The 21,992-nt window shown below is 40.7% G+C and overlaps 1 protein-coding gene across 1 annotated transcript in view; it reads left to right on the forward strand.

Annotated features, from left to right (window-relative positions):
* Nucleotides 1–3,639: 3,639 nt before the first annotated feature.
* The window catches only part of ALKBH8 (alkB homolog 8, tRNA methyltransferase), a gene marked incomplete at its 3' end in the record, with an annotated part of 34,161 nt that continues 15,808 nt past the window's right edge, over nucleotides 3,640–21,992 (forward strand). Inside the window, exons 1-6 of the mRNA XM_010173580.2 lie at nucleotides 3,640–3,792; nucleotides 6,571–6,811; nucleotides 7,921–8,052; nucleotides 8,904–8,999; nucleotides 10,404–10,508; nucleotides 13,545–13,615. Of these exons, the coding sequence (XP_010171882.1) occupies nucleotides 3,703–3,792; nucleotides 6,571–6,811; nucleotides 7,921–8,052; nucleotides 8,904–8,999; nucleotides 10,404–10,508; nucleotides 13,545–13,615 (735 nt within the window). The remainder of the gene's footprint in view (nucleotides 3,793–6,570; nucleotides 6,812–7,920; nucleotides 8,053–8,903; nucleotides 9,000–10,403; nucleotides 10,509–13,544; nucleotides 13,616–21,992) is intronic.

The raw sequence follows: 21,992 nt of genomic DNA on the forward strand, positions 1-21,992 counted from the left end.
GCCTTCGGGCGCATTTAGCCAGTGCTGGAACTCTTAAATCTCCCCACCAGAACTCCCGGATTTAGTTTTTTCCACACGTGTTGATGTCTGCGTGGATGCAGCCTCTGCACACACTGATGTTTACATATCTGCAGCACAAAACGGAGGCGAAACTGAAGTGCGAAGCCATAACTGAGGGGGCTGCTCCCTCTGCTGACAGCGGCCGTGTGGCTCCGCTCCCCTAACGATGCGCTTTCGTTTTCAGAAGCGGTTTCTGCAGCAAATAAGGTTCCTGCGTTACATTAGGGCTTTACATTAACCTTTGTAGTAATTTCAGGCCAACTGTGTGACCTGCTGTGACCTGAGCTGGCACTGCAAGGGGAGGCTGTTTCAGTGTATATTCAGGAGCTCCTTTTTTTTGATACTTCTAAAAGGAGGTGTTAACAGTAGTGGGTAGCCCACTGCTGCGTGCTTTTTCTCCTGCAGGCATGTTGGCCTTTCCGAAGGGCATGTGACATGCTACCAAAAGAAGTTTTCCACTTCTATGCAGTTGAATGTGATTCCTTAACTCGGAAATCAAGGCAGACTGTTGGTTTCTGTGCCTGCAGAATTGAACCTCGGGTAATGATGTAACAGACAAAGCAGGGAGTTTAGGCTCAGTTCAGGCAGAGACCAGGGGAAGGTTCTGCTGTCTCAGCAATGCAGGTAATGCTCTTTGAGATGCCTTCAGGGGCCGGAGGCATCTGGGTGATGTTGGCAAGCATGACACAGCATGTAGGGAAGGTCTTCAGGTTCTTGAGTAGCAGGTGAAAGGCCAGGCAGTGTGGGGTAGGGCATCTCTGCCAGTGTGAAATGCTGTTGTTTAGGTAGCTGAGTCACTCCTCATCTGTCCCTTGCTCTGTTGTTCCATTCAGAGGTTATAAAAGGATGGCAAGTAGTGATTCAACTTTAGTTTCTGAGCCAATTTCTCAAATACTGTGCCATGACTTCCTGGCTTTTGCCTGGAGAATGTGGGAGTTTGTGAGGGCCTGACTAAAGGCCTGACTGAACTCAGAGTTGCTTTCCCCTGAGATCTGATGGGGTCTTGCAGAATGCAGAGGTGTAGGTGTTATGGGGAGAGGACTGAGCCTTTCAGTTCGGTATCCTTCTGGCTGGGTCTGTTCTGCACAGGCTACATGAAAGTTGACTGGTATGGGTGATGTACATAGCCTCCATGTTTTTCCTTTGAACAGATTTGCATGGGTCCAGAGATTAAACCCATCCCGTGTTTTAACTTTTTTTTTTTTTCTGTAACCTCACCTCACAAAATCAAAGATGTGTTTCTCTTGTACTTTCCTGTGAAGTAGGTTGATACTACTTGTCCCCTTTCCAGAGGAGAAGAACCTCTACCTGGGTGGTCTGTAAAGCTATTGGTCTCTCTTTGCTTGTGCATGGCAAATAAAGTTGGGCAGGCTAAGCATTTTTGACCATTTTTGACAGCTTGGTCATGGTAAGCTTGCTGAACGAGCTTCCAAATCAGCTGAATCCTGATAAGTGTAACCCATTAAATGCACTTAGGGAAATGTACTTGATGTAAATTTTTCATGAGACTTCCCCCCGCCAGGGGGGGAACCTTTGCTTCCATTTATCTTTTGTTGTTTTTCTGTGTTTCACAGTGCTTTTCTTTGTCTAAGAAAATTTGAGATTTCTTGAGTGTTATTTAAGTAATGAAGGTTAGGGGGACCATTGTTGTTTGTGTGTTTAACCCTAGTTGGAGATTAAGTGAAGAATCCTCAATAAGAAAACTATTTTAAACCAATTGTCTTTAGAAGCAAGTGTGGGTTTGTCAAAGAATGACCTGTGGACTGTGGGCACATCTGCCATCAAGAAGGGAAAACGATTATTTAAGAAAGTACCAAAAGTTTCAGGAAGGGAAGAGAGAAAGCAAGGAAAGGAAGAGCAAGAGTAGGAGGAAGAACAAACAAATGGTAAGGCATGGCAAAAGAGTAGGTCTTCTTTGGCAGCATTTGTTCTGCTCCTTTTTGGAGGATTAGAATCTGTTATTAGCACTGGGTGCTTCTGTCATCCTTGTTCTCTGCAGCACTTACAGGGAATACATTCAGCTCCTGTGCAACCCTTCAATATTTTTATAAGAATTTTACTAGCATATTTGCATTTGCATAAAATATTTGCTAAGTCATTCAATACAAAGTTGCATCATATATTACTATTTTTTTTAGCTTTACAGTTTTCCTGTGGTACACTGTCATATTATCATGATTGTGTCTGCAGTTTATTGGGAAGCAACTACACAGTCTTGCAAGCCAGAAGGTATGCAAGCGGATGACCGACTGTTGGAGCAGTTGGCATATTTAAATAAGTGATTGGCATAGTTGGTTTTTTTCCTTTTCTTAAAAAAAGCAGAAACAAATACATTTTTTGAGGTGAAGAGAAGGAAGAGGGATTGTTATCAGACCAATGATAATAAAAGAATGGAAAAGGACAGTCAACTGCAGTTAGATTGTCCACCTGTATTGTTAGGAGGATTTTTGGGAGAGAAGAAAACCCTGAAATATGGATAAGGAATTATGCTATAGGGAGACAAAAAGAGAAAGGCACAGTCTAGCCACATCAGTGTCTGGGAGCTTTGTCTTCAGTGAGGTCTGGACTCTTCCCTTGGGTTTGAAGGAAGTGGGAAGAGAGAAAGGAAAAGAAAGTAGGCTCGGAGGGTTGTAGGAAGGTACTCTATGATCTCAATGTGGTGGTAGACCAGAAGTGGCAAAAGATGTAACAAAACCTGGAGAAGGTCAGTGAATGAGTTGCCCTTAAGTAACTTGCTGGTAGGTAAATGCTGTGTTGCCACTAAATTCAATAGTTATTATAGTTACACAGTTTTCCATTCCTTCTCATGACAGGGATATGATCTGTGTGAGGTTTGGCCTGGGGAGATGTGTAAAATGAGGTGTGGAGCATCCTGGTTGCTTGTTCTTGGACATCTAAGTATCGAACAGATTTTTCTACTCTCAAAAAAAGTGGTTTTTGCCAAATATCATATTCACTTGAAAGTGGAAATTATTAGGAAAAAAGAGCCAAATGGGAACAGTTCACCTCCAACTCAAGCATTTCATGAGACATGAATAACTTAGAAGCTAAGACAATACAAATCTCATTTCCATGTGTATTTTTTCTCTTGTCCTGCTCTGAAGAGGCTGCAGAGAGAAAGAAATTATCAGAAACTACTGTGTGAAAACAGGATGGGCAGGCAGGTTAAAAACTGCAAATGGATGTAGTGATGTTGTGAATAAAGGAGTGAAGGGGAAAAATTGGAAAATGAAATCTAACATCATGACAGTCTCTATATAGCTTTATTTTTGTGAGGGATCCTCTTAATAAAAGAGTTAAATAACAAAACTTCAGAGGTGGGGAAAAAATTTGGGAGTGATCTCCTTAATAAAAGAGTTTCATAAGGAAACTTCAGAGATGGGGTCAACAGTGCTATTGACTGGTGAAGAATATACTTTGCAGATTCAGTTTTGTCAGCCCTAAATAATTCCTAAAATCTGGAATATCTAAAGTCCTATTACTGTCCTAGGGCTGACATATGAGTTCGGGAGGCTATCTCTCTAGACTAGTCTGAAGCATTTAATTTTTCAAGCGGGACACTTACTATGTGTTGTTATTTCTGCTTCCCAGATCACCAGCGTGGAAGTTGAAACGAGTGAAGGTCATTTGAAAGTCCATAAAATGAAGAAGAAGGTATTGAGGAAGCAGGTCAGAGCTCAGCATACATTGATGAGACATGAGGGCATTGAGTGCATCTCCCATGCCACACAGGTGACTGCTAGTTCTGATTTTGATAGTAGTGTGAAAATGCTGCTTATCTGTGTTCTGTTCTCACATATGCTTTGTTTAAAATGCAGTTCTCCTCCAAAAGGCACTTCCTGAGTTTGAGGGTTTTCTGTCCCTCTTTGATTTCAAAGTGGAATTGTACTTCAGCAGTTTAATATCTGTGGAGAGACTTTGGTAGCCTTTGGATAAGTTTGTTTTTTAATCCGAAACAGTAATTCCTTGGGTGGGAGAGGAGGAGGAAGCATGGGAAGGGTTACCCTGTTGAAGTGGATAAAATTCTCTTTCTCTGTGTGATTTCTTTTCTTTTCTGGCTTTTAGCTTTTGTGTCTGTCTTTCCTCTGTACTTCTCTATCAAGTAGGATTTGTCTTGTCTAAACTCCCTGTTAAAAACATGTCTATCTTAGAAATCTTTTCCACGTTCTTTTCTTTATGTAAATTAATTTAGGTTGTGGTTCTGTGGGAGTTGAACTGATTGACTGACTTGCAGCTGTTGAAAAGAGGACAACTTCTCTTCCCTTGCACAAAAGGGGACAAGATAGGAGGGAATTCTGCTTTCTTATGATGCTCAGTGAACTTTACCATAAGCCATTTTATTTCCTAACCTATCAGAAAACCAGTCTGCTTTTTAATTTGTAATTTTCTGCCATAGTAGAGTCCCAGCAGATCAGAGGGTGATCTTGCAGATACTGGTGTAGCAAAAAGCAAGTGACAGGAACTTGCAGACAGAAAGGGAAGAAGTTAGAGAGAGAGTATAATTTCCCTCCATCAGTTGCAAGGAGATGCTATGACATGAAACACTGTAGAGCAGTATCATTTACTCTAACCTTGTTCATCTTGATCCTGCAAATTCTCCCCATTCAGTTAAATTTTTATACTTTTTCGGTAATCAAATAATAAAATTTGGCTTAGTCTTCACTTAGATTTCACACCACGCGGATGTATACTAAAACAACCCAGCAATCTTGTATATATTGTAAGCTCTTTGGGGAAGGGACCGTGTTTTTCTAGTGTTGCTTGGAAACGGGTCTGTAATCTGGGACTTGTTCCCCTCGACACTGCCCCAGATACCAAGTTAACCATCTAATCTATCCAAAGAGTAATTTTGGGGTCCAGCAAGGTCCTCATCGATGATGGGACATTTGAATAAGTGATGTAGGAAACAAAATCATAGTACTAGTGATAAACTTTTGTCGTGATAAACTTTTGTCAAGAATACAGAAAATGCTTCCAGGCTTTGTTCAAGAGTCTGATTATGTTGAAATTGCTCAGTCAGGAGAACACGATCAGTTGCTGTAGGTGCTGCTGTTGTGTAGTGACGGTCTTTGTAGATGGAGTGCCTACAGCCAGTGAAAGCACTGGTTTGAGTCTCTGCATTTCCTCTACGCACATGGGCCTCTCCATTAATGACATTCTAGAAAATAACAATAATTAATAATGTTGTTTGGAAAATGTGATCAGTAATGGCCAGTGCTGATGCAGTGCTAAGAACAAGTGTCAGCAGCGCCATCACAATAGGCATCATCACAGCACTGCTCACTACTATATAATTTATTTTTTTTTAGTAATTCTTCTCTTCAGTTTTAAACCTAATTTTCTGTCTTTTAGAGAAGTGAAATGCTATCATTTGTAACAATTGAACACTTTACCAACTGCCTTTAGAAGAGGTCATAGAACACTTACAGACTCCGAGGAAAAGATTATGTGAAAGCTTTCTGGAAAGGTATTACGTGGAGTCAGTCTGAGTAAGTGGTTGCTAGCTGTTCGGAGTCACTGGAGCTCAGTCAGAACTTCAAGACTGCATCCTCATTTGGCCTTAAAAAAAGACTTACACTTCTTTCAACCACCATGATTAGATTGAACATCCAGTTATAGTATATAGCTATTTAGATGTCAAAAGAACTTGTTAATTTATTTTGAAAAGGCCTGTGTGCTTTCAAAGGATATTTTTTGAATAATAGCCCTTTGAAAAGTTCTGTTTTGTTGTTTCTTCTAATATCTGGCAGACCAACAACAGCCCTCATAACCTGCATACTCCTTAATAATTTTGGACATAAATCACTATGAAAGCATAGAATTAAGCAATTAGGCATTGTGCCTGAAGTAATCTGTTAATTGAGGATGGGACATAAATCCCTTTTGTTTATAAAAAACAAGAGGGAGAATTTTCAGGTAAGAGTGCTGGAGCAGAACTAGATGCTCTGTTTCTAGAGGCTGCTGCTTTTTTTTTTTTTCATGAACCTGATGTATGGGGGACATGAGGTGGGACTGGGAATATCAGTCTCTTTATGCTTGGAGAGACTTCTTGGCAGAGATGAGAAAACCATCTTAAAAAAATAATAAATCACAGTCTTCAAAGTTTTTCTGTTTGTTTTTGTTAGTGGTAACAGGTTTCTGGAAAAATTCCATTTTAGAAACCTCCAAAATTCTGTGTGCCAGTGTCACTGTTTACCTGCAGTACACTTGATGCACACATGCCTGTTTGAAGCTTAAGTACTCTTGTAGTAGTAACTACATGCATTAATTGAGGAGGCATCTCTGATAGAGGCTACAAACGTTTCTGTGAGAATATGTGCTGGGCAAACAAATGTTGCCGTAGCCTCATGTACCAAGCTCCTTGAAATGTGAGTGTCTTGTGGGGAATACTCCTGGGCTTACTTAATTTTTCTTTACAGAGCTGCTCTCTTGGTGGAGTGTTAGTTTTAAATAAATAAATAATAATCACTAATTCTCAATATTTATTTTTTTTAATTGCTCTTCAATTAGTGTCTGGTTATTGCCAATGCTGGTCTGGGCAATGGGATGAGTAGACACCAACTGCTCAGGATTGTAGAAGAATATGGATTGGTGGAAACACTCTTAATGCCACCGAATAAACCGTATTCATTTGTGAAATATGGGACAACAGAAGAAGCCAAGAAAGCCTTTGATGCCCTTAATGGAAAACAAGTAACACTGGAAGACTTTGGCCAAAACATTGTTCTATATATTAATTTTGTGGAAAAAGGTATGATTTTTCTGCTCACCTATATATCCACCTTCCTGCATACTGCATCCCTTCGCTTTTACTTCCTAGGTTGTAAATACAGCTGAAAGCACACTAGTCTTTGTAAGCAGACACAGAATGAAGGCCAGAATCGAAGATTCAGGACATAAAATAATCTTTGCACCTTGTATTTCATGATGGGAAACTCTAATTTGAACTCCTTTACTTGGAGGCAAAGGAAAAAGGACTTTAGGTAGTTTCCAGACATTCAATACTGCACATGAAGGTTTTGTGGTAAGGGAGCTAAATTGGGACCCAGGAGATACCTGGACAGTTCGTAGGATTTCTTGAATGACCTTGGTCTTGCGATCTCTATCTCAACTCCAAGAAGGAAAATAGGCACAATAAGATTTCTGTGGCTGGTTGTTTCAGGGTTTTTGTTTTGTTTTGTGGGGTTTTTTGTTTGTTTTTTTTTCCAGCCTCTTCTCTCCAGGCTTTTGTTATGGCTGACTATAAACTATTTAGGACAAGAACTGTTGCTTTTTCTATGAGCTTTTATAGTGGCCAGTGAAAAGGATTCCTAGTGTTCGTCTGTACATTCTGCCAGCAAATAGCTTTTTAAGCTGTTGGGATAGCAAACTGAACATCCCTACATGACCAACACTTTATGTTCACCCAGGTGTTGCATCATACTCCTCCATATTTGATTACAGATTGCCTCTCTGGACAGAGTGTGGTCTTGTGATTTGGTAAATCACTAAAGTTCTAGAAAATTAAAATGAAATGTAGGTGGAATCCTGAAGTGATTGGGAAATTCTTTTTCCATTATTTTGACAGGAAGATCACAAGTGGTTTTGTGTTTGGATAGTGTGGAGTTGTGTTGGTCTTATGCAGTAAAATTTAGGAAGTGCTTTGCATGATGCATAATTTGGGTCTTACCATGTTCTGTCATACCAAAAAGGCATCATTCATTCACCACATAAGACCCCAGTAAGGGCTCCATTGTATCAATAAAGTCAATATTTCTACAGCTATACTAAATTCCCATACATAGTAAATATCCTTATAGGGAGCACATGGTTTTCTTTTCCCTAAACAGTGACAATGTTATATTTTTCCATATACCCTAGTCTTCTGGCAGAATGCTGTTCCTGCAAGCTTGCCTCCAGGCCTAATGATCATTGAAAAGATTGTTTCTCCAGAGGAAGAAAGGAGGATGTTGGAAAGTATTGACTGGATAGAAGATGAAGGTACTCAGAATGGTGGGCAAAACCACAGAAATCCAGACTTTCCATACTTTTATGCTCTTTTTTTTCCCCCACAGGTTGAGTTTACAAGAAGTATGCATCTTGATAAATGTGTTGTTTGAAATCATTGTTTATTTCTTCTTAGTATTTTAGAAATTGTGTCTTATGTTGCAAGTGTTAAACTCCTGGGGGCAAGCAGTCTGAACTGATATTCTGGCATGGATTTGCTTGACTAGTATTCCTGCATCCAGAAGCAACTAAAGTCTTTTGTAGGTGTCTTATGCCAAGCACAAGACTGGTTGTAATTTGATGTCCAACTGAGGAGCTGTGTCTTCTCTTAAGTTAAAAGAAGTCAGTGAGGCACATTCTGGATGCTTTTGTGCTTTCATTTGAGCTCTGTGGAGTTACATCTCTTAATAAATGAATTGTTCTTGGAATTCAATTCAAGGTTTCTGTAAATTTTGTTCCTTGGAACAACACAAAGGGTTATATTGACCTTAGCTAACATGTTACTTGGTGAATGGGTGAAAGTGAAGGATCCTGCTGTTTCCATAGGATATTAATCAAGTGCAGGTTCAGAGAACAGGGCGAGAGTAAAGTTGCATTAAACATGGCTCAGGGAGATTGGAGCTGTCTGCTTCGTGCATGTGTGAAAACACCATCAGTTTGACTTCAGACAGCAGTGAATGTGATGCTTGATGAAATACAGAAGGTAATAAGGCAGAAGTGTGTGTGCCATGAAGAACAAGAGTCACATACATTGTTTCAGCTGTTAATTAAAGAATCTTTAGATTTAACAGGTCGGATGGAATAGGGAGGAATAGTGAATTGCTTAGTCTAATCTTACTTTAAACTTGTTTTTACAGCCCAGAAGACTTTAAAGCATAGAAGAGTAAAACATTACGGGTATGAGTTTTGCTATGATAACAACAATGTTGATAAAGACAAACCTTTACCTGGAGGTGAGAGCTTTCCTATTAAATCATACTTATTTCACACTGATGTTTGAACCATCATGTAAAGCTTTAAGCTTCACTGAGATAGGGATGTGAGATTCTGATCAAAGGAGAGGTGAGATTCTAATAAAAGGAGAGCCTTCACTGTATCTTAAGCACACACTGAACATGGTGTGTGGGATCCATTCCAAATTACTGTGAGAGCTTGAAGCTTGATTTCCAATCTTGCAGCCAGGGTTTGCTGCCCTTTATTGAGGTCCAGTCAGATAAGGCTTTGGGGATTGTAATTGTCATTCTTTTTTAGCTTTTGTTTCATAAAAAAATATGTTACAAATTACATATTCATTTGTTTGGGAGTTGTGACGTGTATTGCTGTGTATATTTATCTTGACCAGCTTGAAGCTTGCTGGATGCACACCAAAATAAAATTTCCTTTGGACTGAAAGCAATTTTGAAAAGGTTTGAATAACTCTTATGTGGAGTTGAGAGCTGTGAGTTAGAGCTAAGCAAGTGAGTCATCTTATAGTCTTGGATTTAAAAATAGTAAAATAGAGGAGTTAAATTCCTATGAAACTTGAAGATGTTTAAGGTGATGCATGGGTACGAGGGTGGCTGTAGCTTCCAACAGAAGGATTCTGTTACATTGTGGTTTTAACAGTGAAGCTATATAATCAAAAAAGCATTAATATTTCAACTGTTCTCTAGTCTCAGAGCTGGCGTATTTTATGTGTGAAAAAAGCATAAACACTTCCTTGGGGGAGAACAATTAAAATATAAAAATCAATTGATTTGTGAAAGGGCTGTTACTAACATCTTTGTGGGTGTTACCTGCAACAGAATTTTCCAATGAAGTCCTCAGGTAAAATAGCAACCAAAGATTCAGTGAAGGACTGAACCTTCCCTCCTGTTTCAAAACCAGTTTAATTTCAGCAGATTTTTTTGGTGATATTTAAACTAATTCAGTGACAGATTTTTAAGGGGTAAATTTTTTAGAGAGCTCTCTGCACAACTTCTGACTTCCTGCCTAATAATTTTGCTTCTTGACTGCAACTTTTTTAGCATAGTTTGTGGAAACTTTGTCTTTGATTTGATATGCTTCTATTCATGTGCAGAGATAGTGCAGTTTGCATTTGTAAGGAGTGGGCCTGATCTGCTTCTGAATGCAGAGGGCTTGAAGGAATGGCCTTTCTAATAGTGAGGTGTTACAAATGCATTGGACTTGCAGATCAGACCCCCAGTTCTGATATATGTGTTACAGCAAATGCAGAGTGATCATTATTAAAGATGGAATCACGTACGTCTGAAGTTGATTCTACATATTTTGTCCAGTTATTATATTTATTGTAAAAAGAAAGGATAAAAATGTTAAAAGCTATCCTGTCTCACTTACAGTTTTGTTTCTGTAACTAGGTCTTCCTGAAATTTGTGACCTGTTCTTGGAGAAGTGCTTGAAGCAGGGATATATCAAACATAAACCTGATCAGCTGACTGTAAATCAGTATGAACCTGGACAAGGTAAGTTTATTTGTCCTTCAAAAATTTTGAGCTCTTTACCTTACATTATGGTTTAACTCTGGTAGGCAACTAAGCACCACACAGCCACTCACTCCCCCTCATTGAGACAGGGGTGAGAATCAGAAGGATAAAAGTGAGAAAACTTTGGGTTGTGATAGACAGTTTAATAAGTTTAGAAAAAACCACTACCAACAAAAAAAAACCCCAGAGAAAAATAAGTGATGCAAAAAAACCCCCAAATAATTGCTCATTACCAGCAGACTGATGCCCAGTCAGTCCCTGAGCAATGGCATCCCTGGTAAGCTTCATCCCTAGTTTTATTGCTGAGCATGATGTCATATGGTATGGAACATCCCTTTGGTCAGTTGGGGTCAGCTGTCCCAGCTGTGTCCCCTCCCAGCTTCTTGTGCACCCTAAGCTGTCTTGCTGGCAGGGAAGCATGAGGCTCAGAAAAGGCCTTGACTCTGTGTAAGCACTGCTCAGCAATAACTAAAACATCTCTGTGTTATCAACGCTATTTTCAGTACAAATCCAAAACATGGCCCCGTACAAGCGACTATGAAGAAAATTGGCTCTATCCCAGCCAAACTAGTACACCTGAACTGAAACCAGAAGAGAACAGCATCTAAATGTGATGTGGTTGTAGGGACAGGGTTTAAACACTGGCTTAGTGTGTTTCCTCTGTGACCAGAGATGCTTTGAATCAAAATTAAAGTCTTCATACTGGTTTCTGAACCTGGGAGCTTGTGTTTAGGAGTATGGTTTTTGATAACACTGCTTTGGAAATTGATGGTGTTTTAGAGTCCATAATGTGGAAACTAACCATTAAAAAATATTGGGATAAATAACCATATTTGGTTTTGTACTCAAGTGCATTTTTTCACTCCAAACTCATTCTTGCTCCCTATACTATGCGTACAGTCTACAGGAAGTGGCTCTTTTTGTTAGTACATATGAAATAATGTTAGTATATGTGATATATGGGCTCTTAAGTATGATGCAAACAGTGTTCTCTTATCTGAGGAATGAGAAATTACTGCATTTCTGTAATCTTTCCCAAACGGGAGACATCAGAAGAGAAATTTGCTTCTAGTCACACCTCTAGGGAATAAATCACGTGCTGTGCTTTTTGCTAAGGTAAACCATCAAGGCTAAACCTGGCTTCCTGTCCAAAGTGGGTATCTCGTTTGTCCTTCGGCAGAAAGGACAACATCTTTTCTTTCAGAATTAGTGTCTGACAGCTAATACAGTGTCTGCCAAACAGGGGTCTGAAAAGCTGATTCTATTTGTTTGTGTATCTGACAGTCTGCTAAATTGGTGCAGTCATGCACTTCTGGCTGGGCCATCAGAGGAGATTAGTTAGAATTGTAGATTTCTATCAAGAATGGAAGTTTTTTAAAAACAAACTCAAAGCACAATACCCTTTCTTAAGTGCAAATTGTTGTGATATGAATGAGCAGAGTGCAGTCAGATTAATACCTTTAGCGTCTGTGTTCTGAGCCAGATTGTCATTGGAAATTACCCTTGACATTTTAAACAGTGACTGATGCATTGGGTGTCTAAGTTGTAGGGGCCACGTTTAAGATACGTTAAATGAATTCCTTTTTGAGAGCACTTTGTTCATTCAGGGTCCTAATAATGTTTCAAGTTGTACATTTGTACTTGAAAGTTGCCATCTACTTTTGAATGCTTAGGTGACTGTCTCTTGCTATGTGCTGCGTATATGGAGTATAAATAGCAGGTAGGTAGGTCAGTCAGTGTGGTCTTGATTGAATTGTCTGGTTGGTGCTGAAAAGAGCAGTCGATGTTCTCCTGTTGCACAGTGAATTGCACTGACTTCAGTGCATATCTGAAAGCAGAGTTTCAGTGCTTTATACTGAGGCAAAGTTATGAGCAAACACAGATATGTGTCCTTGGCTTTCAGGTCGCACTGATTTTCTGTCATTAAACGTTGGCCTCATAAAACACTTGTATTGCTTTCACAGAAACTAATGGAATTCAGAGTATTTGCATCTGGAGGTAAAATCTGGCACATAAGGATGCTTTATAGGGCCAACTGACACTGTTAGGTGAAAATGTTTTCAGCTCAGAAATTTGATAGTGTCCAAAATGAATATGGATAGAGCTTTTAATAAGTAAATACAACTGTTATGGTGTGGATCACATTGGAGTTGCTTTTATCTGTCTGGGCCTGCTATGGTGTCCAAGGAAGGAGTAGTTGCAGTTCTTCCCAGCTGTCTGCTGGCCTTGCTCCACTGCTGGCTACAGCTCCCCACCATGTGGTGAGATCTTGCTGTGGCATGCACACTGCTGTTGCAGCACTCGTGGCAGTTTCTTTACAATTAATAAATCTGAAGGAATGTTAAAAAAAATAAAAATTGCTGTCCCTTTGGCAATTCTCAACTCTGTGTAGTTACTCATACACACACCAACACATGTACTGCCCAGGGGTTAGCCTAGCAATGGTGTGTGGAGCTTTGGGAACTGCAAAGCAGAAGCAGGGTTTGACCCTGACAGTGCCTGCCTTTGGGTAGTAGGTCCTAATTCTGAAGCCAAGACCCTTAGCACTGTCATTTGCTTAGCAACAGAGGGAGTGTTGGGGATGACTCCTTCTCTGTGAAGAGAGTGATGGAGAAATACATGATCATGAATAAAATAAGGCTCAAAATCACCTAACATAGTGTTAACTGTTGTGCCTAAGGGAGAAGCATAGTGATTTCAGGTGCTCTCTGCAGCAAGGAGAGCATTTGAAGACTTCAGAGGATGAGTGAGGCTTTGGGTGCTCTGAACTGTCTTCTAGATATTTCCACTGATTTTACAGGACACTTGGGTTAACTGTGTGCATCTAATCTGGGCATGGAAATCAAACAATTGTCCTCAATTCTTTTGGAAGGAAACTCCCTCCTTTACGATAAGTTTTGTTTGTTCAACTGTACATCCCAGTTTTCTATATGGACATCCATAGAAATAAAGCTTGCTAACAGAGATACCACTCTGGTATTATTATACTGACTTTTTTGTTTTTTTCTTGTGCAGGAATTCCTCCTCATATTGATACACATTCTGCTTTTGAGGATGAAATAATCTCTCTCAGTTTAGGAGCTGAGGTAAATTTAATGTTTGTATGTGTTTTGATGATGCTTTACTGAGAACTTTAAATTTTAGATTGTTTAATACAAGTTAATTTGATTTTCCGTGGTGTCTGTTCACACTCTTCTGAGTTTAATATCAAGCATGTAAGGTAATGTGATATGCTAATTATATAAGTAACTGCAATGAGATGTTGCCACTGGAAGATTTACCAGTGATATCAGTGTTACCCTATTTTTAAATCTTATAATCCAGTTCTCCATCGACCTGCCTTCATTTTGTATTCATCTTAGAAAGTGTGTCACTCCTATTTATGTTTCTACTTCAGTTTTTTCCTATGTCATCCCCTGTTCCCTCTGGTGTGCATAAGCCTCCCATTATTTTTATATTCAGTACATTTACAGTGGGCTGATGTAGATGTATTACATGTGTAGGGTCCAGTCAGAGTCTGAACCCCACAGAGCTAGTCGTGGTGCGGGCAGAGGTAGACTCTGGTTTGCTGAGCTTCTGTCGTACGCAGATGATGTCGATGAAGAGTGGGAAGAGAAATGGAAGAACAGTGGAATAGCACAAAGGCACATAACATATCAAGAGTATGGCTTCATGTGGCTGAAAACAGTCCATATCATCTGGTCTCAGTGCTCTGATTAGTGTCTTTGCTTTTACTCTATTTGGATTCATCTGCTGCATCTGTGCCCATCAATGTTTTACAAATTTAGTGTTACTTTCTCTGCCTTATGCCCTGCTGCAGCAAGTCTTTGCTGCCTGGCCTTCCCATCTTCCTGCACATTTTTTGGGAGTGTATTCAGCATGTCTGCAAGGCCTGCTTCCGTTGCTGTCTTGGGCTTTTTGTGACAGGGGAGTTACATGTATTGTTGTGAGTTCCCATGGTACTGGGTAGCTAGAAACTTAACAAGGCTAAGAACAGGTTATAGCAGTGGGTAATAAAGATTTGACTTTTGAATCTTCCCCTTGAAAAGCTGTGACTGCTGTATGAGAATGGTCTGATCTGCTACTGTCTAGATGACACAGATGTGCACGCTCATAGAGTTGTACCTGTATTACCATTAGCATCCTCCTGTTACAAAACAACAACGTTGATTATTGCTCTTGGTTTGCCCCACTCTTCAGGCAGAGAGGGGAACATGGCTGGATGTTCTGAGCACTGATATTTTTTGAATCTTTAGTCTAGACTCTGGCATCGACTTCCTCTTTTCTTCTTGCAAGTTATGTAGTGGACGTGGAGCTTCTGGGACTAGGGTTGAGTTTAAGGGAGGATAGCTTTTTCATCAGCATGTGTGGCAGTGGCACGTCTGTGTTCTTGGTCGCTTGAAAAGCGGGTGTCAGTGTTGCCAGTTGTCTCAGCCAGGTGATGGAGGTATTTGTCCACCACTCACAAAAGCAGCCACCTGAGTAGGAACGTCTGGGATTAGTTGTGAGGGTGTTACGCACAGTGACAGCAGAGTTCTTACTACTTCTGCTTTGGAATCTCCCAGTCTAGGGGCTACTTCCTCAAGTGGCTTCTTCACTTAGCCTTGTCTCAGAGATGGTGTGTTCTCCTTTATTCAAATGCAATGTTGTCTTCAACAGTGCCAGCACCTCCATGCTAGGTAGCACATGGGAACGTCTGTTTCTTTCATGCAGTTTCTCTAGGAGAAGGACTCTAATTCATCTTCTGTGCAGTTTATCCATAGAATCATAGAATGGTTTGGATTGGAAGGGACCTTAAAGATCATCTAGTTCCAACCCCCCTGCCATCAGCAGGGACACCTTCCACTAGACCAGGTTGCTCAAAACCTCATCCAACCTGGCCTTAAACACCTCCAGGGAGGGGGCATCCACAGCTTCTCTGGGCAACCCATTCCAGTGTCTGACCACCCTCACAGTGAAGAACTTCTTCCTAATATCTAATCTAAACCTCCCCTCTTCCAGTTTAGAGCCATTTCCCCTTGTTTTGTCATTAACTGCCCTTATGAAAAGTCCTTCCCCAGCTTTCTTGTAGGCCCCCTTCAGGTACTGGAAGGTCACTATAAGATCTCCCTGGAGCCTTCTGTTCTCCAGGCTGAAGAGCCCCAACTCTTTTAGCCTGTCCTCCTAGGAGAGGTGCTCCAGCCCTTAGATCATCCTGGTGGCCCTCCCCTGGACTTGTTCTAGCTGCTCCAGGTCTCTTTTGTGATGGGGGATCCATCTTAAGTTTAATTTTTCTTATACACAATGAGCACTCAGAGTAGCACAGCAACAGTGGATGACCCCAACTTACAGCTGTTCCTATGTTGATCTTGTAATATAAAATGAAGTAACTCTTTTAAAAAAACCAAAACTGTATTGATGGTGTGATTTCACGTGTTCTGCCTCAATCTGCAGCCCTGGGCTTTCTTACCCTTTCCATTTCAATTAAAAGGCTGACTCAGGCACAGATGCTCTGTTACCTCATTGCTGAGGCACCATAGGCACTGCATTTCTGGATGATTATATTACAGCACACCTTTGTAATGGTCTTGGAGATGGCCAAAAGCAGAGTGATTTTAATCACCCGAGAAATACAAAACTTTCTGGGAAGTGGGCTGCCTGGAGCATTATGATGCTGTTAAAAATGGGAATGCGTACGTTTCAATCAGGAAACAGCCAGACTTGGGCCATTTCTAGATATTTCAGGCATAGGCATTGGATACAGTCTGTTACATAGCTCCCAAGTTTCAGTGCCTTTTCCTAATGGGTCGTTAGTGCACTTCTCAGGTGCAGACAATCGTTAAGCACACATGTAGTAAAACAAGCCATGAAATGTTGCATTATTTAATGGCTTTTCTTTCTGATAATTTTACAAATTTTTATGATTTCTTTAATGTGTTTTTGTGCACTTAGCTCTTAATCTGATTTAAAAATGTAAATATCAATTGCAGTAATATGTGAGTTAGCTCTTTTAGGAGTGAAGCCCCCTACTGGGCTCCTATTAAAGCTTACCATGTACAAAATTTACACACACTCATAATAAATAATTGGAGCTGCATATGCAGCAAAAAACTTTGGTATCTGTCTCTTCTCTGTATTCTTCTCTCTGCAGTGTGACTACTTCTGTTTTTTTTCACCTGTATAAATTAGGCTGCGATGTAATGGAAAACATACATAAACAAAATTGCATGTCTTGTCCTTTCTTTAGTCTCCTCAACAGTAAATGCACATATAAAAAATGCCATAAAGAAATAACCTTGCAGCCCAGCTGGTTCTGTATCTTATTTCGGAAGGTGGCTAACCAGACACTTCACAGGAGGAAAAGAAAGCAGAATGCCTCATATAGTTTATTCCTATACTAAGTCATGGTAAGAGCTTTTCTTTTAATTATTTGGATACTTGTCCTTCTAGGATCTGAGTTAGGCAGATTGTAGTAACTAGTAACTGAAATAAATTCTTTGGCTTATGAAAAATAAGTCTGTGGCAGAGCATGGGACTAAACACAAGTGCCTTCCTAGCCTAGTGCCTTAGCTATCAGCCTAGGTTCTCAAACTTCTTATATTGTCTTCACAGAAACACAGAATTGTTTAGGTTGGAAGGGAACTCTTGAGATCATCTGGTCCAAGGCACCTGCTTAAACAGGGTCAGCTAAAACAGGTTCTCCAAGACTGTGTTCAGTGGTGTTTCTAATATCTCTGCAGATGCAGACTCCAGAACCTCTCTGGGCAACCTGTTTCAGTGTTTGACCTCTGTCACAGTAAAAAAACCCCCTGTTTTCTTGTGTTCAAGTAGAATCACATGAGTTTTAAATTGTGCCCATTGTCTCTTGTCCTGTTCTTCATTCCACCCCATCAGGTATTTATACACATTGGTAGGGGCCATCTTATCTGAGCCTAAGCCATCTCTTCTCCAAGCTGATCAGTCCTAGCTCTCTCAGTATCTCATTATATAAAGATACTCCTTAATCATCTTCATGGCCCTGTGCTGGACTTGCTCCAGTAAGTCCGTATCTTTCTTGTACTGGGAAGTCCAGTCCCAGTGCTGGACACAATACTCTAGATGCACCCTCCCCAGTGCTGAGTAGAGAGGAAGGATCACCTCCCTTGACCTGCTGGCAGTGCTCTTCCTAGTGTAACCCAGGAGGCTGTTGGCCTCTTTCTGCAAGAGTGCAGTGGTGACTCATGTTCAACTTTCTGTCTGCCAGGACCCCCAGGTCTTTTTTGGCAAAACTGCTTTCTAGCTGATCAGCCCCCGGCGTGTGGTGATGCTGGGGTTGGTTACTCCTGACCAGGTGCAGGACTTTGCACTTCCCTTAGTTGAACTTCATTAGATTCCTGTTGGCACCAGTTGTCCAGCCTACCCAGGCCCCTGTGAATGATGGCACAACCATCCGGTGTATCAGCCGCTCCTCATGGTTTTGTATTGTCTGCAAACTTGCTGAGGGTGCACTCTGCCCCATCATCCAGGCCATTAATTAAGGTGTTTAACAGTGTTAGCCCTGGTATTCACCCCGTGGGTACACCACTAGTGACGTGTATGCAACTGCACTTTGTGCCGTTGCCTCCTTCAGTCACACCTGGCAGCCTAAATCATGCTGGTGAGAATCATTCTCCTCCTCAGTGGCGAAGGAGGCTATCCAGGAACAAAACACTTTGTACTGTTTTGTTAGAGAAGTCACTGTAAGTCTAATTTGTTTCTGTGAACTTGATTTATGTCAAAAAAGGAATAGTTATTGGCGTGTGGCATATATGTTTATTTTGAATACGAACAATCTTGAGAAGAAAATAAAGGCCTGATTCTTCACAACACTGCATTTGCCTTGTGTCAGGTAACCCACAGCAATCCCAGTTCTTATGCTTGTGTGAAATGAGGCGGAAGTGTTCAGCCTTCCAATACCTGAAGGGGCCTACAAGAAAGCTGGGGAAGGACTTTTCATAAGGGCAGTTAATGACAAAACAAGGGGAAAAGGCTTTGAGCTGAATGAGGGCAGGTTTAGATTAGATATTAGGAAGAAGTTCTTCACTGTAAGGGTGGTCAGACACTGGAACAGGTTGCCCAAGGAAGTTGTGGATGCCCCCTCCCTGGAAGTGTTCAAGGCCAGGCTGGATGAGGCTTTGAGCAACCTGATCTAGTGGAAGGTGTCCCTGCTGATGGCCGGGGGGTTGGAACTAGATGATCTTTAAGGTCCCTTCCAATCCTAAACATTCTATGATTCTAAGTGTAGGTGAGATTCTCTTTCCTGTCTCAGTCACATGCAACAGAGGCACAGAGAAACCAAGTGACTTGATTTTGTTCTAGTTGATGCAATGCAATGCGTTTTGAGGAGTTTACAAGATGGATTAAACTTGATTTGAAGGAGAAAAATATCACTATTTTTTGTACTTCTGCCTGTCTTATTAAAACCACTAAATAGTCTGAGGGCAAAGCAGTGTGACATGTGATGTGTCTTGTCCCCTAATATTCCAGGAAAAGAGGGTCTCAGGCTAATCACGTCTCTGTTTTTGACCCATTTCTTTGGTATCTCTTGGGAAGCTGCAGAATAAAGTGAGGCTTCCAGAATGTCCTGTGGGCTTGTAATGGCATTTTATAAATCACCACATTCACCTTGTCTTTATAGGATCTGATACACTGAAAATATTAATAAATATCTGTTTCAGTGTTGTGGTATTGAATACAACTGTATTTAATTCAGAACTTGTCATAGTAGGAGAAGGAAGGCAATGGGGTGAAATTAGTTCAGGGTGATTTTTATTCAGCTTAATGCCAAACCATATGTCCTGTGTGCATTAGTTTGAACAAATACTGCAAAACAGGAAACAGTCCTCTCTATTGAGAATTTTCTGTGTTTATTGGAGTTAGGTGTTATTTTCAGTGCCTCCATTTGGTGTCTCTAAAGATACATAATTTTACAGTATTTCATTTTAGGAGCCTGACCAAGTTTTCAGTTGTCTCAGAAAAATCCTAGTGAAAGCCTACATTAAATTTCCTTTTGCAGGTTTGCAGCAGGAGCTTGGTCAATATTGAGATTACTGTTTTCCACTTTCTCTAATTTACCATTTTATGTGCTGTCATGTAAGCCTTGATTCATTAGAATTTTAGAAAAGGAGGTAGCATTTCTATAGCGAGCTAGGTAGTGCTGTGAGATTATCAAACCCATAAAAGAATTGTCCCTTCCTGGCTGCAGATCTTACCCCCAGTAAACAGCTGGTGACACCCTGCAGTCCCTCCTCGTCAGCTCCTGCCCATTCTGTCCAGGACTGCTGTGGGACACCTGCTGCCCCAGGCAGGGGGGTGAAGCGCAGTTGAAGTGTTCCTGAAGGGTGTGTTGTATTGGCACCATATGATGATTTATATTGTTCTATCCTATTTTCCTGATATCCAACCCTGATGTGGAAGCCCCAGGCTTGTCATTCTGTTCTCTTTAGGTTCTGCTTTTCCTCCTTGAGTGCCTTATTCTCCTTCCTATCCCTGTGCCTTGTCCTGGCAGAAGGCTGGTATAAACACTGACAACTGCTGTGATGTTCTGGCTAGGCCCTGACCTCATGTCTGCAAAAGGGAAGCTTCAGGGTTTTGAGTCAGATTTGTGTCTCAGGGTTGAACAGTGGGGCTGTGTGTGGGTCATCCTTGACCTCTGCCTAGCTTCTGTCCATCTGAACACATACATATTCATCCTGTCTTCGCCTGGGTTCAGTGCTTTGATCTATAAAGAAAAGCTGGCACTCTCCTAAGCCTTGAAAGTGGAGCAATGTTACAAAGAAAAACTCCACCACACCTCTTGAAATACGTAGGACTGATGGTTGTCCTAGAACTGATAGAATGAGTTATGCTGCTATGAATCACCGCTCAGGCTGAAAATTGACCATTTTTTCTTATACTTTTGCTTCTTATCTGTTGATCTATTTCTAACCTGTCTTGGTTAACAAACAGAAACCTGTAGCTGCTATAGCAGCAGCTGTGTCTGTAATAGCTGCCTGAGAGATTTTTTCAGAAGCCTTTAGAAAGTCGAGATTGTACACAGCCTTTGACAGTTAGCACCTGTTTCATGACTTGTACGAGCTCTAACAAGGTAGGCAGGCACTGGATATTTTTGTGTTACCTTTGTGGTCTTGCTCTTACTTTGCTTATCTTAGTTGCTGATTCAATTTAGTTTACTGTTTATATTTACATTGCTTTATTTTGCTTTTAAGGGAAGGAAGAAAGCATCTTGCCTATTTAAGGAATTACTCTGGTAGTGGCTATATCAAAGTTTTTCTCTGTCCATGCTAGCAGCATGGTTGTAGTAGGTGAAGTAGTAGTAATAGCAGTCAATATTTTAAAAGAGATTGGATTGGCAGGACCCAAACGGAAGACATTCATTTTAGTCACTGCAAACTAATGCTGAGTTCAGAAGTTTGTTTAAGTGAGTCTGATGGGATTCCTGAAGCTCAATAGTGTGCTTTTCAGATCTGTAAGACATGTTTCTTGAGCTGTACCTTAGTTGTGGATTTTATCAGTTCTTGAAAAAGTGATTTGCATTCGTTTCTGTATGATTTAACTGGAAATCCAAAGGGACTGTATTTAGAATTGTATACCAAATCTAGTTGGTTTGTTCCATTTAAAGTGGTATTTAATTTTTGAAAACTACTGAAGAGCTTCTCCATGTGAAAGGTGTCCTGAGCACCACAAGTTAAATGCATCAGTCCTCATAAATGTGTCTCCTGTTTGCACTGACTCTGCATAAATGTCCTCTGTGTTTCTTTCTGTTCATGTCATACCATAATGTACTGTCATTGAGCTTTGATCAGATACAAGACCCATCAAAATCAAATGAGAACTTTCTGTTGATGTAATTTGAATATTGAATTGTGCTTTCTGAGATAAGCAACAAAGCCTGCAACCCTGCATGGGAATATTTATAATAGTTTTACTGTCTTTTTTGGGAAAGGTGAATATTCAGTAAACGTTCTGAGTTTTTATTTCTGTGCTGGATGTCTTTTACTCATTTGCATACAAGATTCTGTTCACAGATGTCAATGTGTCCTGCTGATGCTTCCACCTGATCAGTTATTTTAACTTTTGTAAGGATCTTGAAAGCCCAACTTTCATGTAAACTGTCTAGAGGGAACCTGTCCTGCAATAGCTAATTGCCTCCTTCCACAGCCTTGGTTATTTATAGGCTAACTCCTATTTTAGCCAAAGGTAACAACAGCAAGGCACCTACTGGGTGCAACTAATGCAGACAAGCATTTGTTTCTCAAGTGCTGTAGGAATCTGCCAACCAATCTTCATTTGCACTGAGATGCTACAAGAAGGGCATTTGAGCAGAATTGCCCCCAGAACAATGATACTTTCATTATTTCTCGAGAAGCCACATGGCAGTAATTTGTTGAGAAACAAGATGGCAGCATGGAGATCTTACCTTCTCTGCCACCACCTCAGCTACTTGGGAGGAACAAAATCAAAGCT

The sequence above is a fragment of the Antrostomus carolinensis genome, unplaced genomic scaffold (genome assembly GCF_000700745.2).
Source record: "Antrostomus carolinensis isolate BGI_N321 unplaced genomic scaffold, ASM70074v2 scaffold22868, whole genome shotgun sequence".
Classification (NCBI taxonomy): Eukaryota; Metazoa; Chordata; class Aves; order Caprimulgiformes; family Caprimulgidae; genus Antrostomus; species Antrostomus carolinensis.